Genomic DNA, 21919 nt, shown 5'->3' with positions numbered 1-21919 from the left:
AGAGAGCCTGATGCGGGACTCGATCCCAGGACCCTGAGATCATGACCTGAGCCGTAGGCAGTGGCTTAACCCAATGAGCCACCCAGGCGCCCCTCATTCTGTAGCTTTTAATTGTTGTTTTGCTTTTCTTTGGAATAATATGATTGTTTCCTTGAAGATTTTTCTCTTAACTGTTCTTTAATTTTGTGTTTGTTTGCTAGACCACAGCAGTTTACATTTCAAGATTCGAATAATTGTGTAGATTCATCAGCTTCTGATAATGACCCTATGAGACAGAGATTTTCTATAAAAGCACACTCACGGTTACCCTACCTCATTATTTCTGATGGATACATGGTCACAACTCTTCGATTTGCTGATAACCTGTCTCCATCAGTGCTCATGAGATCCCTTCTACTTGATTCAACCCAGAGGCTTGAGAAAACATACCAAAGTATGATATTGTCTAAGGTATAGTGCTTTTTGGTATCATTGGTAAAAGATGGCTTCTTAGTTTTCTCAGATTTAAAACCATACTGACAGTAATGTCCTGGGATTATATACAGTTGTCTATAGAATTTTTAGCTGCTTGTGATATAATTACAGATAAACTTTGGCTCTTGGAAATCTTTTCTGCAGCCAAAAGGCAAAGGGCTGAACTTGCGATCACTGGATTCCCTGAGATGTAGCCTGTTAAAACACCAAGGAAATCAAAGTTTAGCTGATTCTACTGTCCCCAGATTCTTACAGGCAGAAGAAACAATGAACTTAACTGAAAAAACAGCAGATTTCCAGGTACTTAGTAGCAGTGTTTTATTTACTTCAAACAGGTTCATATTGACTTTATACCAAGAAATGTATTTTGTTTTTCTCTCTTGTTAAAGGGAGAGAAATTTGAGAACGTCATTGATTTTACATGTAAGGTATTAAATGGCATTAAGTATAACTTTTTTTTCACCCATGTTTTAGGATTTTGAAGCAGAAGAAACTAATGAAGGCATATACTTTCCAGACAACTTATTTTCACTTTGGAACCAAAGAAATGATTCATTGTTCAGTAGTGTCAAGGAGGGAAGATTGGAATTTGCGTCTATGTTTGATACAATACATGCAAAAGATAATATCAAGGAGACAGATAAAACCATTACAGAACTGCATTCTGTCCAGAAAAATCTCCTTGCAGCATGGGCTATAGGAATTTCAAAAAATGTGGTGGAAAAAAATGTAATGTTAAATTACACAGTAGTTTGTATCACTCATTTTTTCTACATTCTTCAATTTATAAAATGTCCTTTCCCTGAACTAGATCTTTTTTTAAGCAAGAGCACGAGACAAAATGCATGGGTACTATGTATCTTTCAACTTTTTCATCAGTGTTTATCATTCCATTATTGGGATATGAGATACAAACAAGATCTGGGACATTTGGTAAAGCTGACCTCAAATACTATAAAGCTTTTGCTGACTCAGCAACAACAGGGTCAGTTATTTTCAGAGAAGCTTTTGGCTTGTTTTCATTTACTTAAAATGGTAGCTGATAATTTAAATGGCATATACATTCTTCAACCTGAAGTTATTTCAGCATCAACTGACGGAAGTAGAACAGCAGATCAAGACAGATGGGTGGTACCCATTTTTCAAATATTTCAAGATAGTGATTCTCAGGAAAACTGGTCTTGGAACTCATCTTTCAAGATTTGTCCTCAAGTAATAAACCTTGCTCAACAACCAGGATGCAGGTATAATTACTTTATATTAGGATACCATCAATATTATAGATGTTTTCCTTTTTGAAAAATTGAGATATAATTCCCATACTGTAAAATACACCATTTTGAAGTATTAAAAAAAGGTTGTAGAACTATTAGCACTAAGCCAGAATGTTGTTGTTGTTCTTCAAATTTTATATATTTATTTGACAGAGAGAGAGAGATCACAAGTAGGCAGGGAGGCAGGCAGAGAGAGAGGAGAAAGCAGGTTCCTTGCTGAGCAGAGAGCCTGATGCAGGGCTTGATCCCAGGATCCTGAGATTATGACCTGAGCTGAAGGCAGAGGCTTAACTCACTGAGCCACCCAGGCAACCCCAGAATGCTTTAAAAAAAAAAAAAAAAAAGATTTTATTCATTTATCTTGGGGGAGGGAGGAGCAGAAGGGGAGGAAGAGGAAAGGGGAAAGAATCCCAAGCATACTCCTCACGGAGCCCAATGCAGGACTTGATCCCACAACCTGAACAGAAACCAAGAGTTGGATGCCCAACTGACTTAGGCACCCAGGAGCCCCTCCAGAACGTTTTTATAATCCCCCAAAGGAACACCGTATCCATTACCAGTTAGCGTTTATAGATTTTTATATTATTTTAAAATATTTTAGGATTTATGCCAAATTTTATTCAACACATGTATTTTATTAGTCTTGGGCAGCCCTGATACATGCCCAAGTATTGAATGATTTTTGTTTAGGTAAGCACTATAGAAAAATAACTGAAGACTTAAAAAATGCATTTTGCATTTTTTGATCAGTGGATTTTGTGTTATATTTAAATCTGATCAGTTTGTATTTATATTACTATATCAGTGAAGAATCCAGGCAAAGATAATAAGGCTAAGTAGGAGGCTGTATTCATTTTTATTCCTAGTCTGAAATTTGGTTTTGATGATCATTTAATTTTGTGTGCAGATTGATTTTTCTCTGGAGAGTGTTGTACAAAAAAACTTTATGGTATCAAACACAATTAAGTCGAAGACTTCCTGAAGGTGACAGACTGTTAACTGAAAAGATGACACAGGAAGCATCTACTGTCAAGGCTCTATTATGTCATATCCAGGCTAACTTGCAGACTGCTGGAGCTCACATGAACCAAGCCTTGGAACTTAAATCTATCAGTGGTCAGTAGTTTATAAACATTTTCTAACTGTGAATAAGCAATATGGTTAACTAGGCTTTGATTTTATTAATTGGTTGCAATTAATTGTTTTTCAAAATAGTTTCTGGCTGAGCTATATCCACTAAATTTTAAAATGAAGTAAATATATATAAAGCACTGTCATTAACCATGATTGACTGTGGGTTAAAAACTTCATAGGTGAAGAGTGTTTCCTGTTAGGATCATATGAAAAATCTGTTCAGCTGTGGAGGAAAGCTCTACAAGAAACTCAGGAGAAAGGTAGGAGAGTGTTGAAAAATAATAGTCGCCATAATATTGGTAGGAATGTATTTTGGCATGCTGTACAGCTTAAAAATAATTCCAGAGTCCCAAGTGCTCACAATTTCTCCATGCTCAAATAGAATACACAATGGTAGGTACCTTGACTGTCAGAAATACTTCTTTAAAATTATTTTTAGTCTTGGAATTGTTAGTACTAAGAATTTTTTCTGTTATCTATAGACAAATCTCCTTCTGTCCTTTTTTTGACGGGAGCTGTGAATAATTATTGATGGGGAAAAATGAGATTTAGATCCTAAATAAAATAATGTTTTGTTGGTCATTTATCACCTTTTTACAGACTTAGAGAAACATTGAGCGAAGGCTCTTTACCCTTAAGTAATTCCACTTTAAGAATTTCTTGTGAGTTAGACTGATTGTTGGGTCAAGTACGGGATTCATACTGGGTGGTCTGGGTGGCTCAGTTGGTTTAGCATCTGCCTGTGGCTCAGGTCATGGTCCCAGGATCCTGGGATCGAGCCCCACATTGGGCTCTCTGCTCAGTCGGGAGCCTGCTTCTCTCTCTCCTTCCACCTGCCGCTCCTCCTGCTCGTGCTCTCTCTCTTTCTCTCTTTCTGTCAAATAAATAAATTTAAAAAAAAATTTTTTTTAAAGTACAGGATTTATGGAATTTTTTTTGAGACTAGAAAATGTACATTCTAGAAACTGGTGATAGCTTTTATGGTATTAAGAGTACAAGTGGGATGACAGAAGTTTTCAGCCAGTGACCTTGGAGCTAGCTGTGACTATAATTACTACGTGGTCAGATTTGCTCAGTTTTTAAGTTTATTTTCTGACTGCTTTGCATATTTCATTTATTCCCCTATTTTAACCAGTGTTCATCGAGGGCCTGCTATGTCCTTAGTATTGTATTAGGCCCTGGGAATAACTGAAATAAATAATTTTACTCACAAGTTGCCCGTGATATGGAGGAGAGATTACGTGAAAAAACCAGCACTTTTCTTGTGTTGCTTGGTAGATGCTGGGGAAGCACAAAAGAGCACTTCCCACATTCCACATGAGGCTGGAGTATAAGCATTAGTCTGGGGGAAAACCTGGAGGAGTTGACATTTAAAATTGAGTATAAATTAGCCAGTTAAAATAGTGGTAATGGTTTAACAAAGGAGATAGCAATTATAAAAGCGAAAAGGCATGAGAAACCAGGGCAGTTTGGTAAACTGCAAGTTGTTTGCTAGGACTAGTTTATATGATACATGTATGCAGTGTTGAGAGTAGGGTGGCAAGAGCTCAGGTGAGAGGTATGTAGGGAAATGATGATAAGGGACATACTGTATGCAATGCCAAGGGATTAAGATTTTATTCTGAAGAAATTGGGATCAATTAGGTACTTTATGTAGGAAAAAGAACCTTTCAAATGAATATAAGCCTTTTGGAAAGATTAATTTGGCACAATGTGGAGCATCATTTGTAGGAATCCTGTGTAGATATGTGGGATTCACATGGGAGCAGGAAAATTAGTCTGTTGAGGAGGTCCTGAATCAAAGCAATGTTAAGAGTACTGGAGAGCAGAGGTTACACTTGAAAGACAATAGGTTTGATCAGTTGTACTTGTGACTGAATAGATCTGGAGAAAGAAGTCTAATGCAGTTCTCACGTTTGGGGATTGTCCACTGGATGAAGTAGTGTGGCATTCAAGGAGATGAGAACTTCTGATGGAGAAAAGTTTTCCTAATTCCATTATGGACCTTTATGTTTCATTTCATTCCCAACTCTATCTGCTAGGAATGGGTTCTAATAATGGAGACTGAAAGTAATAGTGGTTTCAACAGGAAAGAAGTTTATTTCTCTTTCTTACAAAAGGAGACCAGATGTTGATAGTCGGGCTGATTTGGTGTTTCTGTGATCTAAGTAAGGACACATGTCCTTTAGTTTTTCTTCTCAGACGTCTTTAGTGTACTGCTTCCAATCTTAAGACCATTACATGTGCAAAATGGGTACTGAAACTCCAGCCATCACATCCATTTCTAGACAGCAGAGAGGAGGGGAGCAGGAAGGGCAAGAAAAGTGTGCACCTCCTAGCTGAGTTACCTCCCTTCCAGCTTTTCTGGAAGTTCTACACAGTGTTATCTCTTGGTCCAGAGCTAAGTTGTTTTTTTCACCTGGCCACATCTAAGTGAGAAATTATGATCTGGGTGCATTATTATTATTTTTTTTTGTAAGTTTTTTTTTACTTTTAAGTAATCTCTACACCCAGTGTGGGGCTTGAACCTACAAGCCTGAGATTAAGAGTCTCTTGCTCTGCTGACTGAGCTAGCCAGGTGCCCCTGGGTGGATTGTTAAACCCAGATAAAATTGAAATTCTTTTTACTCAGAAAGAATGGATAAGGTATCAGTTCTAAACACCCTTCAATATTTGGGCGCCGTGGTCAGGGGAACCTATCTTGTTGGATAGTGTTTCTCCTTTGGGAAGTCTCTTTGACTAACTGTTTGATATACGTATGGTTTCTTGGGGTTTTCTTTTTTTAGCATGTTTCCTTCTGTTTTATACCATGTGCGCTTCAGATAGATGTTGTTAATGGACTTTAGTGCTGAGATGCTGAAGATTTTCAGCACCCTTGGGATAAAATCTTAGTTGTCCTAGGGTCTGATAAAAGATAATAAAATTGTTCAGAACTTAAAATGAAAGAGAACAAAGTATTGCTGACCTGTTTTAAGAAAAAAAAAAAACTTATTGGAATATAAAACAGGGCACCTGGGTGGCTCAGTTGGTTAAGCGACTGCCTTCGCCTCAGGTCATGATCCTTGAGTCACGGGATCGAGTCCCACATTGGGCTCCCTGCTCGCCAGGGAGTCTGCTTCTCCCACTGACCTCTCTCCTCTCATGCTCTCTCTCTCTCTCTCTTTCTAAAAAATAAATAAGAAAAATATTTTTAAAATAGGAATATAAAACAAATACAGAAAAATTCACATAACCTCAGTATACAGTTTTCATAAACTGAACATTCCTGTCTACCTTGCTCTGAGATTGAGAACATTACCTCGCTGGGGTACTTGGCTGGCTCAGTCGGAAGAGTATGTGACTTGATTTTGGAGTCATGAGTTAGAGCCTCACGTGGTATAGAGATTACCTAAATAAATTAGCTTAAAAAAGGAACATTACCTTGCTAACATGTTTTTAATGTAAGCTTAATTCTTTCTTGTTTAAGGAGGAAGAAGAACATGTTTTCTTCAGATACGCTATTATCTTTCTCTTTTATACTGCTACCTCTATAGCTATAATTTAAACGATGCTCAAGGATTGTGTGATCACCTAGTAAGAGAAATTTTGAAGTGGTCCCATCTACCTGTAAAAGAAAATGAGGATTGTTCAGGTATGTATTTTGACAATCAGTATGTTTCATCTCATTAATTTGTGTTCATAGGTTTAGGTAAAACATGAAAGTTGATTGACCTGGCTAATTACGTTACAGTGAATTTTGACCTGTCAGCTTCTCAATAGCAAGGATCGTGGGGTTTTTTGTTTTGTTTTGTTTTGTTTGTTTGTTTGTTTTCTTAAATCTTTGGATCCTGAGGGCTTAGCAATAATTGCCTGCTGAACTGCCAGAATTGTTTTCTCACAGTCATATTTTTTAGACATAATATCAGATATCCAAGTATTTTTCCTTAATATATTTATATTTTAACTATTGGTTAAGGTGGTTTGGTAAAGTGATGAAAATCACTTTCTGAGGTATTCCAACTCTTTTTTTAAAAAATTCATTTAAGAGGCTGCAGAGTATGTGATTGCCCTTTTTAAAAGGGGTATATTTAAATTAAGCAATAACCAGAGTGAAAGATATATATGAACACCTCTGTATAATATTTATAAGGTAGTAGACCATTAAATGTATAATATGTATATGAGTGGGTCTGAAATGCCCAGTGTATCAGAACTTTCTAAATGGAATCCATGCCAGCTTAGGTTTTTATTGTTCCAGCCACTGTTTATAGATCTCTTATTTTTTGTATTTTTTTTTTTTTTTAGATTTTATTTATTTATTTGACAGGCAGAGATCACAAGTAGGCAGAGAGAGAGAAGGAAGCAGGCTCCCTGCTGAGCAGGGAGCCTGACGTGGGGCTCTATCCCAGGACCCTGGGATCATGACCTGAGCCGAAGGCAGTGGCTTTAACCCACTGAGCCACCCAGGCGCCCCTATTTTTTGTATTTTTATCTTTTAAAATTTTTGTGTTTATTATGGAAGTAATATGTGTTTATTTTAGATAATTTTGAAAAATGGAAATGTAAAAAGAAAAATAACTTACAATTCTAACACTTTTTCGTATGTATACACTTATTAGAGCTGTGTATTCTCTTTTGTAATCTTTTTCTTTTTTTTATTAACATATAATATATTGTTTCAGGGGTAAAGGTCTGTGATTCATCAGTCTTAACCAACTGAGCCACCCAGGCACCCGTGATTCATCAGTCTTACAATTCACAGCACTCACGATAGCACAGATCCTCCCAATGTCCATCACCCTGCCACCCCAGCCCTCCCAGCCCCCTCCCCTCCACCAACCCTCAAGTTTGATCCTGAGATTGTGTCTCTTACGGTTTGTCTCCCTCTCTAGTTTCATCTTGTATCGTTTTCCCCTCTCTTTTATAATCTTTTAAAATTTAACATTTTGATGAATATTTTCAAATGTAAATAGTATGCTTTTTGAAAGCCTATTAAACCTTTCCCCCATTGTTGCACATTTTAGTTGTTGCCACCTATTTACTATTTTAAATAGTGCTGCAGTTCACATAAATTTTTGTGGGCATTACTAATAATTTCCTTAGGATAAATTTCTACAAATGAAGTTATTGGATCAAAGAGAATCCATGGTTTTAGGACTGATATCAAATTGCCCTTAAGAAAGGTCTACTAGCTGTGTATGAGTGAAAAGCTTTTCTATGTGACTTTTTAACTGATTGAATATTCTTCATCATTTCTCAGTGGTGTCACTAACTTTTAAAATAAGTTGAACCTGGGGCTCCTGGGTGGCTCAGTGGGTTAAAGTCTCTGCCCTCAGCTCAGGTCATGATCCCAGGGTCCTGGGATCGAGCCCCGCATTGGGCTCTCTGCTCAGCGGGGAGCCTGCTTCCTCCTCTCTCTCTGCCTGTCTCTCTGCCTACTTGTGATCTCTATCTGTCAAATGAATAAATAAAAAAATCTTTAAAAAAAAATAAAATAACCTATTTTGAACCTATATTAATATATTTTAATTTTTAATGACTATCGTTTAGAATATATTAAGTATATCCCTACTGGGTTGGAGGTCCCCAAGACTACCCTCCATATTCAGTGATTCACAGGGAGGACACACAGTACTCAGTATATAGTCATATGCAAGGCTATGATCTATTACAGTGAAAGGATACAAAGCAAAATTAGCATAGACAACAGGTGCTTGGGATGAAGTCCAGAGGAAACCAGGCACAAGTTTCTAAGACTCCTTTCCTAGTGAAGTCACACAGGACACATTTAATTCCTCTAGCAACAGGTTGTCTCAACACATGTGAATGTTCTTTACCAAGGAAGCGCATTTATTTTTTTAAAGATATTATTTATTCATTTGAGAGAGAGAGAATGAATGAGCAGGAGAGTGGCAGAGGGAGGGAGAAGCAGACTCCCCACTGAGCAGGGATCCTGATATGAGTCTTGATCCCAGAACCCTGGGATCATGACCTGAGCTGAAGGCAGATGCTTAACTAACTGAGCCACCCAGGAATCCCAAGGAAACTCATTTAGAGATTCAGGGTTTTTAACTAGACGCTGCCTTAGGGTGCCACATACAGAATTACTGTTTCAAATTTTTTACTTCTGAATTGATACAGTTTTACTCTGTGACCATCTTTTAGAATTAGGTTGCTTCCCATTTAAGGAGCTTATTTCTGAGTTTATAATAATGAGTTTTGTATGATTAAAATTACTGGAAATCTTGCCTTTGTATAATTCCTACAGTAAGTTTAATACAGGAGAAAATGATTCATACCTATGAGCCATTTAAGTTCAATGTGAAGAAATAATACTGTTTTTCCAGACTTTAACTGACCAGATGAAGAATACTGCTTAAAGGCTAATCATATTTTTTCAAGATTCCCTTTATTTAAAAAAGCTTACTAACTATAATCTTGAGTACCTACTCTGTGAGAGGAAGAGTGTTACCTGCTGAGGTGTACCATGACAAGATAGAAGTGGTTCATATGAATATAGAGCTTAATATTCTTGTGAATATTATTAAGTGACTTTTGGGAAAGAGAAGTATTTTGCTATTGTTAGGGCCATAAATTTTACTTTTTAATTAATTTACTAATTGGAGAGGGAAAGCGAGCGGGGAGGGGAGAGAGAGAAGGAATCCTAAGCAGGCTCCACACACAGCGCAAGCCCACCTGGGGCTTGATCTCACAGCCCTAAGATGGTAACCTGCACCTAAATCAAGAACTGGATGCTTAACCAGCTGAGCCAAACAGGTGCCCTGGGACCATGAATTTCATAAAAATTAATGTTAACTTAGTATTTTTCTGTATTTACTAGCTTAACTATTTTCAGATTTCTGAATGCCAGTTTATATTACTAAGTTTTGATTCTCAAATAGGGACCGTATCCTAGTCCCCAGATCTAATGGTACAGAAAATAGCATTAAGATCACTATTCGAGAGGTCCCTGTGTGGCTCAGTTGGTTAAGCGGCTGGTTTGGCTCAGGTCATTATCCCAGCATCATGGGATAGAGCATAGAGCATCTGCTTCCTGCTCAGTAGGGGAGTCTGCTTCTCCCTCTCCCCCTCTCTGCACTTGTGCTCTCTCTCTCACTCACTCTTTCTCAAATAAAATCTTAAAAAAAAAAAAAGAATCACTGTTCTAGTGCTTTTTGGATTATTTTTATAGTAAGCTCTGTCTCCTTTCATCAAAGAAAAAGCCTTAGAAAAAGGAGGAAAAGGGAAAAGAATGAATCTAAGCTTGCAAGTCCATCATGACTGGATTGTTTTGTATTTCTCCTTCCATGTTTTAAAATAAAACTGGTAACTTGAAGTCATCAGTAGTTCTGAAGTGCATATGCTCATAATTGTGAATTAATTATTTTTGTTCAATTGTCCTCAAGAAGTATAGATTTATTATAAATTTGCTCATACAGGTTATGGGTGCACATCTCAGAAACAATTTTTTTTTTAAAGCTTATTTATTTATTTATTTGACAGAGAGAGAGATCACAAGTAGGCAGAGAGGCAGGCAGAGAGAGAGAGGAGGAAGCAGACTCCCTGCTGAGCAGAGAGCCCGATGTGGGACTCGATCCCAGGACCCTGAGATCATGACCTGAGCCGAAGGCAGCAGCTTAATCCACTGAGCCACCCAGGCGCCCCTCAGAAACAATTTTTAATTGTAATTTTCTTCTTGTGTAGTTTTGGGAACTTAAATATTATTACTTTTTGATAGTTTGATCATAATCTCCTTTGGTCATTTGCTGTATTCCTTAGTTCCCGAGAAGTCTCACTGTGAGTTTGGAATAATGAGAAATGTTCGTCCTGACGTGGCGGTGAGGGTTATCCAGTCCATGGCTCGTTTCATGGCCGCCTATTTCGCCAATCAGCTGCTTTACATTTTGCCACCTCACAATGTGAATGATCTTCCTCCCCTTCATGTTAAAACAGGTAATACAGTAAGCAAATAATATTCTCACTTTGTTTTTTCACATAGTATTTAGAATCAGCTTATATAGTGATCATTATTCTATGGAAATAATTCCGTTCTAGCTTAGTGTGTGACATATAGATTCTCAGTGCCTATAAATGAATAAAATCTGGGAAAGGTATTGCTTAGGTTTGTTTTTATTGAGTATGGATTTTTAAGTATAAATTTTAGACAAATTGGTATTTTTTATAAAGTTTCCATTTTTAAAGTAAAAGGACTGTCATTTATATAAAAAATGAAAATTTAACAAATTTTGAGTATGCTAATTTAGAATTTAATTTTATTTAAATGATTTACTTTTATAATTTCCTTTAGGTCATTTACTTTGCTCTATTTGATCATTTTATTAATGTCAAAATGTACCACAGATCAGTGCATAGAGAACTGCTCTGCTGTCATGGAGAGAAACATGTACACAGATTTCTATGATGTTCATTTTATTCCATGAATTTTGTTAAGTGTCTGCTGTGTAACAAGCAGTGTTATAGGTGCTAGAAATATATTAACATGCACCACATGAGATTAACAATATGAAGATATTTGTATTTCTTTTATTTTGATGTATGAAATAGACTTATTCTGACTGCCATGAACAAAACGGTTAAAATGCCTGTTCTTTTATGGAATTTAAATATAACATCTAATTAAATTAACATCTAATTAAATAACATCTAGTAGCTTGAAACAGAATGTTAAATAAATGAATACATAAACAAGATATATCAAGTGGTGATAATTGGCATGCAGAGAACTGAAGTAGAGTAATGCGTGATGACTGAGTAGCTATTTCAGATGGTGAATTTGGAAAAATGCTCTCTTGGGGGGAGGGGACATTTAAGATGAACTTTTTTTTTTTTAAGATTTTATTTATTTATTTGACAGAGAGCACAAGTCGGCAGAGAGGCAGGGCAGAGAGGCAGGGCAGAGAGGCAGGGCAGAGAGGCAGGGCAGAGAGAGACAAGGAAGCAGGCTCCCTGCTGAGCAGAGAGCCCGATGCGGGGCTCGATCCCAGGACCCTGGGATCATGACCTGAGCCGAAGGCAGCGGCTTTAACCCACTGAGCCACCCAGGCGCCCCTAAGATGAACTCTTAACAGACAAGGAAGAACAGCATGGACATATCAGTACTAACAGCATGGACATATCAGTACTTACAGCATTCTAACCTGAGCTTGTGGAAAAGCTCCAGAACAAGAATAAACTTGATGCATTTGAGAAACTGAAAGGCTGGTGTGGCTGGAGCATAGAGGATGAAGTGAAGACTGATAAGACATGAAGGCAGAGACAGGGGCCAGTTGTGAGCCAGGGGAAGGAACCTCCAGTTTAAGTACAGTGGGATTTCATCAGGAAGTAGCATGAACTGATACACATATATTAGAATAGTACAAGATGGAAGGTAATTAGAAGTTTAATAGAGGGGTACCTGGGTGGCTCAGTCCATTAAGCATCTGCCTTCAGCTCAGGTCATAATTGAGGGGTCCTGGGCTGGAGTCCTGCATCTTGCTCCCTGCTCAGCAGGGAGTCTGCTTCTCCCTCTCCCCCTTCCTCTCCCCGCTGTGCTCTCTCTCTCTTTCTCTCAAATAAATATATATATATGTATATATATATTTTAAAGATTTTATTTATTTGACAGAGATCACAAGTAGACAGAGAGGCAGGCAGAGAGAGAGAGGGAAGCAGGCTCCCTGCTGAGCAGAGAGCCTGATGAGGGACTCGATCCCAGGACCTTGAGATCATGACCTGAGCCGAAGGCAGCGGCTTAACCCACTGAGCCACCCAGGCGCCCTCAAATAAATAAATATTAAGAGAAAAAGTTTAATAGGGGTAGCAACAAGTGGTCAGCAAACTTAATCACAGAACAGTGGGTTTTGAACTACATGTTCAGAGTCTTCTGTAACTGTCTCGGGATGTGGGTAAGAGCAGAGGACTGCCTATGCCCACTTGAACAACACTATGGCAGTAGTTCTAGTCTCTCTTCTCACCTGGGGTTCTTCAAGAGGTTCTGCTCCCTAGACAGTCATGTTTGTGAGGTAAGATCAGAAGGGAACTTGTTTCATGGTTTCTTTTCTAGTAGATCCCTGCTTCTCTGGGAAGAAGAGTTTCTCCTGATCTGATTATGGCTTGTTTTAGGGAGCTAGTACAAATAGAAACAGGTGCTCAACTTCCACGAGGCTCTGTCTGCTCTCCTGTCCCTGTCCACCATTGTCCTTTTCTACCATGTCCTAATTCAGATTCAGCTGGTGCTCCCTGCCTTTTCTTTCTAACAGTATGCACTCCTTTCACTTTTATGCCTTCCCCTAGGACATATATTACTCAGATGGTATGACTTATTTCCTTGTACATTTGATAATACAGTTGACCCATGAACAATACAGCAGTTAGATGTGCCAGCACACTGCACAAAAATTCACATATAACTTTTGACTCCCCCAGAAGTAAACTGTCAATAACCTATTATTGACCACATGTCTTACCCATAAGATAAAGAGTTCATATGTATTTTGCACATGTATTATTTATTGTATTCTTGCAATAAAGTAAGCTAGAAAAAGAAAATATTAAGAAAATCATAAGAGAGGGGCACCTGGGTGGCTCAGTGGATTAAGCCTCTGCCTTGGTCTCAGGTCATAATCTCAGGTTCCTGGGATGGAGCCCCACATTGGGCTCTCTGCTCAGCAGGGATCCTGCTTTCCCCCGCTCCTGCCTACTTGTGATCTCTGTTTGTCAAATAAATAAATAAAATCTTAAAAAAAAAAAAAAGAAAGAAAATCCTAAGAGAAAATACATTTATATTACTGTACTGTATTTATCCAAAGAAATTGTGTATGAGTAGACCCGCACATTTCAAACCCATGTTGTTCAAGGTCAGCTGCATTTATTATCATTGCAGTGGTTTTATATTTAAGCTCTCTTTTGTTACATCCCTAGGTATTTATCACCTGTGTTTTCTATTTTTGGTAGTAATGTTTCTGACAACAAATGTCCTTAATCCACATTATTTTACTAAAGAGAAAAGGTAGTACTCCCTCTGTTTTTTTGAAAAACCTTTAAAAATTCTTAAAAAAAAAAAAAAAGATCAAATCCTGACTTTGAAAGTTTGTCTCGATTTCTTATCTTTCCTATCCTACATTATTTATAGGACCTTAGTTGTTTGCCATGATCTTTGTCTTTTCAGATCACTTTGCATCCCTAGACAAGATTGATCTTTTTTTTTTTTTTAAGATTTTATTTATTCATTTGACAGACATAGATCACAAGTAAGCAGAGAGGCAGGCAGAGAGAGAGGAGGAAGCAGACTCCCTGCTAAGCAGAGAGCCTGATGCGGGGCTTGATCCCAGGACCCTGAGATCATGACCTGAGCTGAAGGCAGAGGCTTTAACCCACTGAACCACCCAGGAGCCCCAACAAGATTGATCTTTATCACATTGTAGGAAGAAAGGTGATAGAATTATTGAATTGTTTTGGGGCATATTCATAACCATTCATAAAAGCTCAAAGACACACATTTTTATTTCTTGTGTACATATCTTCCCAGTAAGAGGAGAGGCTAGGAAAGAAAGTTTTGTGATCTCTTCCTAAGCCTGAGACTGTGATTATTGAAAAGTTAAATACCTGAAACATGATATATATAGTATTTAATTTCTAGTATCTTGAAAAAGGTATCTGCAGGCTTGACTTAGAATAGTTTTTATGTTAATCATTTTAATCAGAACTAATGGCAGAATGTATTGAGGATTTGAGTTGCTTATTTGGCATGATGTTTGTTGTATGAAAGCAATAAAATTTTTAGAAAATTAAATCATTCAAATTCTTTTAGTAGTATGGTACTTTGCTCATAGTAAATAAAAAAGTAGGAAAAATTTCATCAGTCTCTGGGCTATTTGCCTGTGCAGAATCAAACATTCAAGTGAATGGCAAATTTTTTTTCTTAATTTTATTTATTTATTTGACAGAGAGAGAGAGAGAGAGAGAGATCACAAGTAGGCAGAGAGGCAGGCAGAGAGAGGAGGAAGCAGGCTCACTGCTGAGCAGAGAGCCCGATGCGGGGCTCGATCACAGGACCCTGAGATCATGACCTGAGCCGAAGGCAGAGGCTTAACCCACTGAGCCACCCAGGTGCCCTGAATGGCAAATTTTTGTGTTTCTATCCAAATGTGTTTGTCAGAAGGCTAAAGTGTTAGTGTTTGGTATGGGAAGAGACTAGGTCACATGAGAAACTGATCATTTCAAGGAGCAGAAACCCATTTGCCAGTTTTATTTTGAGGAAGTGATTGGGAATGTTAGCAATATATATTTTTTTTTTCGTTGAGAATTCTTGAGACTCTTTTTTTTTTTTTTAATTTTTTAAAGATTTTATTTATTTGGGCGCCTGGGTGGCTCAGTGGGTTAAGCAGGAAGCCTGCTTCCCTCTCTCTCTCTCTCTGCCTGCCTCTCCGTCTACTTGTGATCTCTCTCTGTCAAATAAATAAATAAAATCTTAAAAAAAAAAAGATTTTATTTATTTGACAGACAGAGATCACAAGTATGCAGAGAGAGAGAGAGAGGGAGGAGGAAGCAGGCTTCCCTCCAAGCAGAGAGCCCGATGTGGGGATCGATCCCAGGACTCTGAGATTGTGACCTGAGCTGAAGGCAGAGGCTTTAACCCACTGAGCCACCCAGGCGCCCCGAGAATCTTTTTTTAATAAAGGGGACTTGAGGGGCGCCTGGGTGGCTCAGTGGGTTAAGCCGCTGCCTTCGGCTCAGGTCATGATCCCAGGTCCTGGGTTCGAGCCCCACATCGGGCTTTCTGCTCGGCGGGGAGCCTGCTTCCTCCTCTCTCTCTGCCTGCCTCTCTGCCTACTTGTGATTTCTCTCTGTCAAATAAATAAATAAAATCTTAAAAAAAAAAAAATAAAGGGGACTTGAATTTTATTTCTAATTTCTTAAATTATAATTCATATTGTTAGGAAATTTTATACAACTGATTGCTCTAATTATAAAATTCATTAATTCTTCATAAATTCATACATTTTACCTATTTACATCACAGAAGTTTAGAAGTGACAATCTGAGCTGGTGCCAATGCATACTTATTCTCCTTTTTTTTTTTTAAATTTTTTATTTCTTTTCAGCGTAACAGTATTCCTTATTTTTGCACCACACCCAGGGCTCCATGCAATCCGTGCCCTCTCTAATACCCACCACCTGGCTCCCCCAACCTCCCACCCCCCGCCCCTTCAAAACCCTCAGATTGTTTTGCAGAGTCCATAGTCTCTCATGGTTCACCTCCCGTTCCAATTTCCCTCAACTCCCTTCTCCTCTCCATCTCCCTTTGTCCTCCATGCTATTTGTTATGCTCCACAAATAAGTGAAACCATATGACAATTGACTCTCTCTGCTTGACTTATTTCACTCAGCATAATCTCTTCCAGTCCCATCCATGTTGCTACAAAAGTTGGGTATTCATCCTTTCTGATGGAGGCATAATACTCCATAGTGTATAAAATAACAGTTCAGTCATCATATTTCCAAGTTGCTTACTCATGTTACTTTAATTAGGGAAAGGTATGAAAGGCTAGGGAGAAGGATAACATCCTTTGTATTTAATCCCAGGCCAGACTGAAATCTTGTCCATTTAGTCCATTTAGGATTATTGAAAATCACTCTTTTCTACCTTTTTATAAACACTAATATATTGAACACTTAGTGCTTGAGTTTTACCTTAAATTAGTTATTTATTGCATGGTGCTATGAGAAATACAGATTCATGTAAAATGCATCTCTGGTCTCCCAGTTTCTAGTGGGAGAAATAGAGATGTATTTCAGTTAGCCCACAGTAATAAAATGTACACTGTGGCCCAGTATACTTTAGTGTGTATAAGTATGTTTTTATTATCTGACATCAAGTTTTCATTAAACTTTATTTATATTTGTTTTATGTAATGTACTCAATGCTGTCTCTTTCTGTATCTACTTGGTTCTGTTTCATTTTTTAAGAATGCTGGCATTTACTTCATGATCCACTAATGAGGCATTTTCTTCAGTGTTAAAAACAAAACCTAGAGTATGTTAAGTATTATTTAAACCACTTTAAAAAAAATATTTTATTTATTTATTTAGAGAGAGGGAGAGAGTATGAGCGGGGGGAGGGGCAGAGGGAGAGGAAGACAGAATCCTAAGCCTCCTCTGCACTAAGTGCTGAACCCAAGGTGGGGCTGGATCTCATGAACCTGAGATCATGACCTGAGCTGAAACCAAGAGTTGGACACTCATCCGATGGCACCACTCAGGTGCCCCCATTTTAAACCATTTTTTATAAGATTTTATTTAGGGCACCTGGCTGGCTCAGTCAGTTAAGCATCTGCCTTCCACTCAGATCATAATCTGGGAGTCCTGGGATCGGACCCCCATGTCGGGCTTCCTGCTCAGGCGGGGAGCCTGCTTCTCTCTCTCCCTCTGCTCCTCCCACTGCTGTGCTCTCTCACTCTCTCTCTATCAAATAAATAAATAAAATCTTAAAAAAAAGACAAAGAAAAGATTCTATTTATTTATTTGAGAGAGAGAAAGCATGAGCAGGAAGAGAGGCAAGGGGAGAGGGAGAGAGAGGTGAGACACAGACTCCCTTCTGAAGGCTCCACGTGGGGCTCAATCCCAGGACAGTGAAATCATGACCTGAGCCACAGTTAGATGTTTAACTGACTGAGGCACTGAGGCATCCCTATCTTAAGCCATCTTTCTTGTGATTCTGTGTAAAAAAGGCTAACTAAACAGATAGGGACTCCTGGCTGGCTCAGTCAGTGAAGCATGTGACTCTTAATCTTGAGTTTATAAGTTTCAACCCCACATTCAGTATAGAGGTTACTTAAAAATAAAATCTTAAAAAGAGAGAGAGAGAGAGAAGTAACTATGTGAGGAGAAGTGAGTTCTGATTAATTATAATATCTATTTTCTTTTATTTACTCATAGAATACGCCCTTCGACTTATTCCTTTACAACACTCTAAGGTGGCCAGTGTTGTAAGAGATCAGAATCTTTCTGATGTGTGGACAGTTGAATATGCCTTTGAATTATTACTTATTGGTGGCCTAGTTCCAGAGGCTGTGTGGCTGGCACATAAACTTGGAGACTGGAAGACATCTGTTTCCATTGGTGTGGCCTTCCAACTGTTCTGTAAATATGATAGCAATTTCATAAGGTATGTACAAACTTAGGTAGGCAAACTTAGGTTAAGAAATAGTATCATAGTGACATTTAACTTTTTATTTCTCTCATTGCTGGCATTTGCACATTTTGTGGAATCCTTAGTCCAGCGGTGTCCAATAAAATTGTTTTCGGTGATGGAAATGTTCTATGTGTGCAGTCCAATATGATAGCTATTAGTCATATGTAGTTATTGAGCACTTGAAATGTGGCTAGTAAGACCAAGGAACTGAGTTTTCAGTCTAATTTAAATTTAAATAGTAAATATGAAGCTAGGGGCTAGCATGTTGGACAGCTTCGCAGCTTTCTTGTATTAAAACTTTAAAAAAACCACTTTTATTTAGCACATTTGTTAGTAATTCCCTCAAAAGTCTTAGTCAATGGGAGAGTTTGTCTATCTTAAGTAGGATTTAAATTTTAAGCTAATCAATCTAATATATGTATTTTAACTTCTTTGAACATTATGGTATTTCTGTATCTTTGATATTTTTCAGTTCAGTAATTCAACATATATTTATTTATACGTAACCTTTCTATACCAGGCTCTCTGCCAGATATTTTAGTAGACATAAACACAGATGGCACATAGTCTTCATGCTTAAAACATTTATAGTTTAATAGTGAAATTAGGACAAAACATTATTATAATTTAGATAGTGTGGTAAAAAAAGTGCCAGTGATGCAGTGGAGAGAGCAATATTATGAAATGGGTATAGGACAGGAAATATTTTATGTAGGAGATATCATTTGAGATAGGCATTAAAGGGAAGACAGGATCTTGACAAATGGAGTAGCTGTAGGGAGGGAGAACATTCCAAACATGAGCAAAGGCATATGGCTAAAGACAAGTTTGGTACAGTTTGGATAGAGTAGACTGTAGGGTAGCAATGGGAAATAATGATGGGATGATGTATTAGTATCATAATCATGGAGAGCCTTAAAAATTTTCTTAGTGTAATATTTCCTCAATTATTTCTTATTTCCCCCTAATTATTTCTTTTTAAAATAGAGGATGAATAAAGAAAATGAATTTCACTGTTCCTTAAAATTTCATGTTTAGTTCTTAGTGTGTTAATATTTCCTTTTTTTCAAAGTTTGGATTCATTTCTCTTAACTTGATATGATTTCAGGTCCAACAAAAAGTGTCTGAATTTACCTATAAATTTGACTCCAGCACAGATTTTCCAGGAAAAACTGCAGTGTTTTTTAGGTCGGCCAGCCTCTTCCGAAGCAAAAAATGAAATGGGCTCAAGACACAAACAGTTTACAGGTATGTTACCTACTTTTGTCCGACAATGTATCAGCTTAATTAATATAAACCTTATGATATTTTAAAAAGCTTGTTAATATCCACAAATATATTAAACTTTGCAGTAAGCTTATCAAAGATAAAAGTTTGCTATTTATTCCTAATCATGGGAGCATTAAAAACTTAAGCCGGCTCAAAAAATGATGGTAAGTAACTGAATGAGACTCTGATTTCCTGTACATATCTTTTTACCAGTTATATTTTGCTCCATTTGGGTTATTTTCTCTTGTAGTCATAGCTGTAGAATTTCGCACACAGGAGAGTATTTAGTTTAAGTCTTGCTGAGTGCATAAATCACAGGGTTGGTTTTGTTTTTAGTTTGAAAAGTTCAGAGTGGCATGACAAAATTAAAAATAATGTAATATCACATATATTTCATAGATTTATCCAGGAGCCTTATAAAATTTGTGTGTTTTATAAATGGAGAAATTTAGATGAAAAATAATGAAGTCAGGTATTTAAAGATGTATGCTTAATGACTACTGTAGGACCCTTTGATTTTGTTAGTGCATGTCTCTATTAAGCGGTGAGATTTCTAACTCTAGATTCTTAGATCTTACTAATTATAACTCCTCTTTCCAGAAAGAACTCATAATACTTGGAAATCTGACTAAAAACTTCTTTGCTAGTTTTCTGTCAATATTTTTAAATTTATTTTTAAATATTTATTTTTAAAGATTTTATTTTATTTATTAGAGAGAGAGATCAAGAGAGCAGCAGAGGCAGAGAGAGGAAGTAGGCTCCCCACTGAGCAGGGAGCCCAACTCAGGGTTTGATCTCAGGACCCTGGGACATGACCCAAGCTGGAGGCAGACAGAGACTCAACTGACTGAGCCACTCTGGCACCTCTGTCAATATTTTTTTAAATAAACAAAAAGATAATGTAACTGCATGAAAGTTGGTTTTGAAAAAAAGGACTAAAAAAGTCTTAGTCTGAATTTATAGTTCTGGCAATATGTTGTTTTAAATAATCTGCAAAACTTTCCCACAATAAATAGATAGATAAAATGTGTTTCTAGATAAAACATAAAAATAGATGTTTTAAGGCTAATATATAGAGAAAGTGGGGAAAATTTCCAGGAGTCAGAAAGAAAGAGGAAATAGAAACTCAGTGGATGCTACTCCTAGATATTTAAGCATGATAAAAACATAGAACCACAAAAAGACCTGAATACAAATGTTCACAGCAGCTTTTTCATAATTGCCAAAAACTTGAAACAACTCCAGTGCCTGTCAACTTGTGAATGGATAAACAAATTTCATTGTATCTGTACAAAAGAATAATCAGGAATGAAGAGGAGCAAACTACTGATAACATGCAACAACGTGGATGAATTGCAGAACCATTGTAAGGAATGAAAGAAGTCAGAAACAAAGATTACATATTGTTTGATTCCATTTATGTGATATTTTATTAAAAGTAACACTATAAGGGGGCACCATGGTGGCTCAGTTAATTGAGTGTCTTAACTCTTGGTCTCTGCTCAGGTCATATCTCATGGTTTGTGGGATTGAGCCCCATTTCGGGTATAGGGCTCAGCGTGGAGTCGCTTGAAGAATTCTCTCCCTCTGCCCTTCCCCCCATCCTCACTCTCCCTCTCAAATAAATAAATCTTAAAAAAAAAGAAAAAACAGTGTAAGGACAAGAAACAGATCAGTGGTTGCCATCAGAAGAACATTTTGGGGGTGATGGCATTATTCTTTTTTTGCCTTTTTTTTTTTTTTTTTTTTAATCTATAAACATATATTTTTATCCCCAGGGGTACAGGTCTGCGAATCGCCAGGTTTACACACTTCACAGCACTCACCATAGCACATACCCTCCCCAATATCCATAACCCCACCCCCCCCTCCCAACCCCTTCCCCCCATCAACCCTCAGTTTGTTTTGTGAGATTAAGAGTCACTTATGGTTTGTCTCCCTCCCAATCCCATCTTGTTTCATTTACTCTTCTCCTACCCCCTCGACCCCCCATGTTGCATCTCCTCTCCCTCATATCAGGGAGATCATATGATAGTTGTCTTTCTCCAATTGACTTATTTCGCTAAGCATGATACCCTCTAGTTCCATCCACGTCGTCGCAAATGGCAAGATTTCATTTCTTTTGATGGCTGCATAGTATTCCATTGTGTATATATACCACATCTTCTTTATCCATTCATCTGTAGATGGACATCTAGGTTTTTTCCATAGTTTGGCTATTGTAGACATTGCTGCTATAAACATTCGGGTGCACGTGCCCCTTCGGATCACTACGTTTGTATCTTTAGGGTAAATACCCAGCAGTGCAATTGCTGGGTCATAGGGTAGTTCTATTTTCAACATTTTGAGGAACCTCCATGCTGTTTTCCAGAGTGGTTGCACCAGCTTGCATTCCCACCAACAGTGTAGGAGGGTTCCCCTTTCTCTGCATCCTCGCCAGCATCTGTCATTTCCTGACTTGTTAATTTTAGCCATTCTGACTGGTGTGAGGTGATATCTCATGGTGGTTTTGATTTGTATTTCTCTGATGCCGAGTGATATGGAGCACTTTTTCATGTGTCTGTTGGCCATCTGGATGTCTTCTTTGCAGAAATGT

General features: G+C 37.7%; 1 protein-coding gene across 5 annotated transcripts in view; it reads left to right on the top strand.

Moving 5' to 3' along the window:
* CPLANE1 (ciliogenesis and planar polarity effector complex subunit 1) overlaps positions 1-21919 on the top strand; it is a 146528-nt gene that overhangs the window by 25863 nt on the left and 98746 nt on the right. For all 5 annotated transcript variants that reach the window (XR_007127438.1, XM_047729906.1, XM_047729904.1 and 2 more), the window contains exons 10-18: positions 201-450; positions 619-774; positions 949-1718; positions 2656-2864; positions 3062-3142; positions 6349-6513; positions 10641-10814; positions 17799-18027; positions 19163-19302. Coding sequence is in view for 4 of the 5 variants with exons in the window: in XM_047729906.1 (XP_047585862.1) it covers positions 201-450; positions 619-774; positions 949-1718; positions 2656-2864; positions 3062-3142; positions 6349-6513; positions 10641-10814; positions 17799-18027; positions 19163-19302 (2174 nt within the window). In the remaining variant the exon portion in view is untranslated. The remainder of the gene's footprint in view (positions 1-200; positions 451-618; positions 775-948; positions 1719-2655; positions 2865-3061; positions 3143-6348; positions 6514-10640; positions 10815-17798; positions 18028-19162; positions 19303-21919) is intronic.

The sequence above is a fragment of the Lutra lutra genome, chromosome 5 (assembly GCF_902655055.1).
Source record: "Lutra lutra chromosome 5, mLutLut1.2, whole genome shotgun sequence".
In the NCBI taxonomy this organism is placed as follows: Eukaryota; Metazoa; Chordata; class Mammalia; order Carnivora; family Mustelidae; genus Lutra; species Lutra lutra.
Note: the sequence above shows the minus strand (reverse complement) of the source record. Positions and strands in the feature narration are given on the sequence as shown.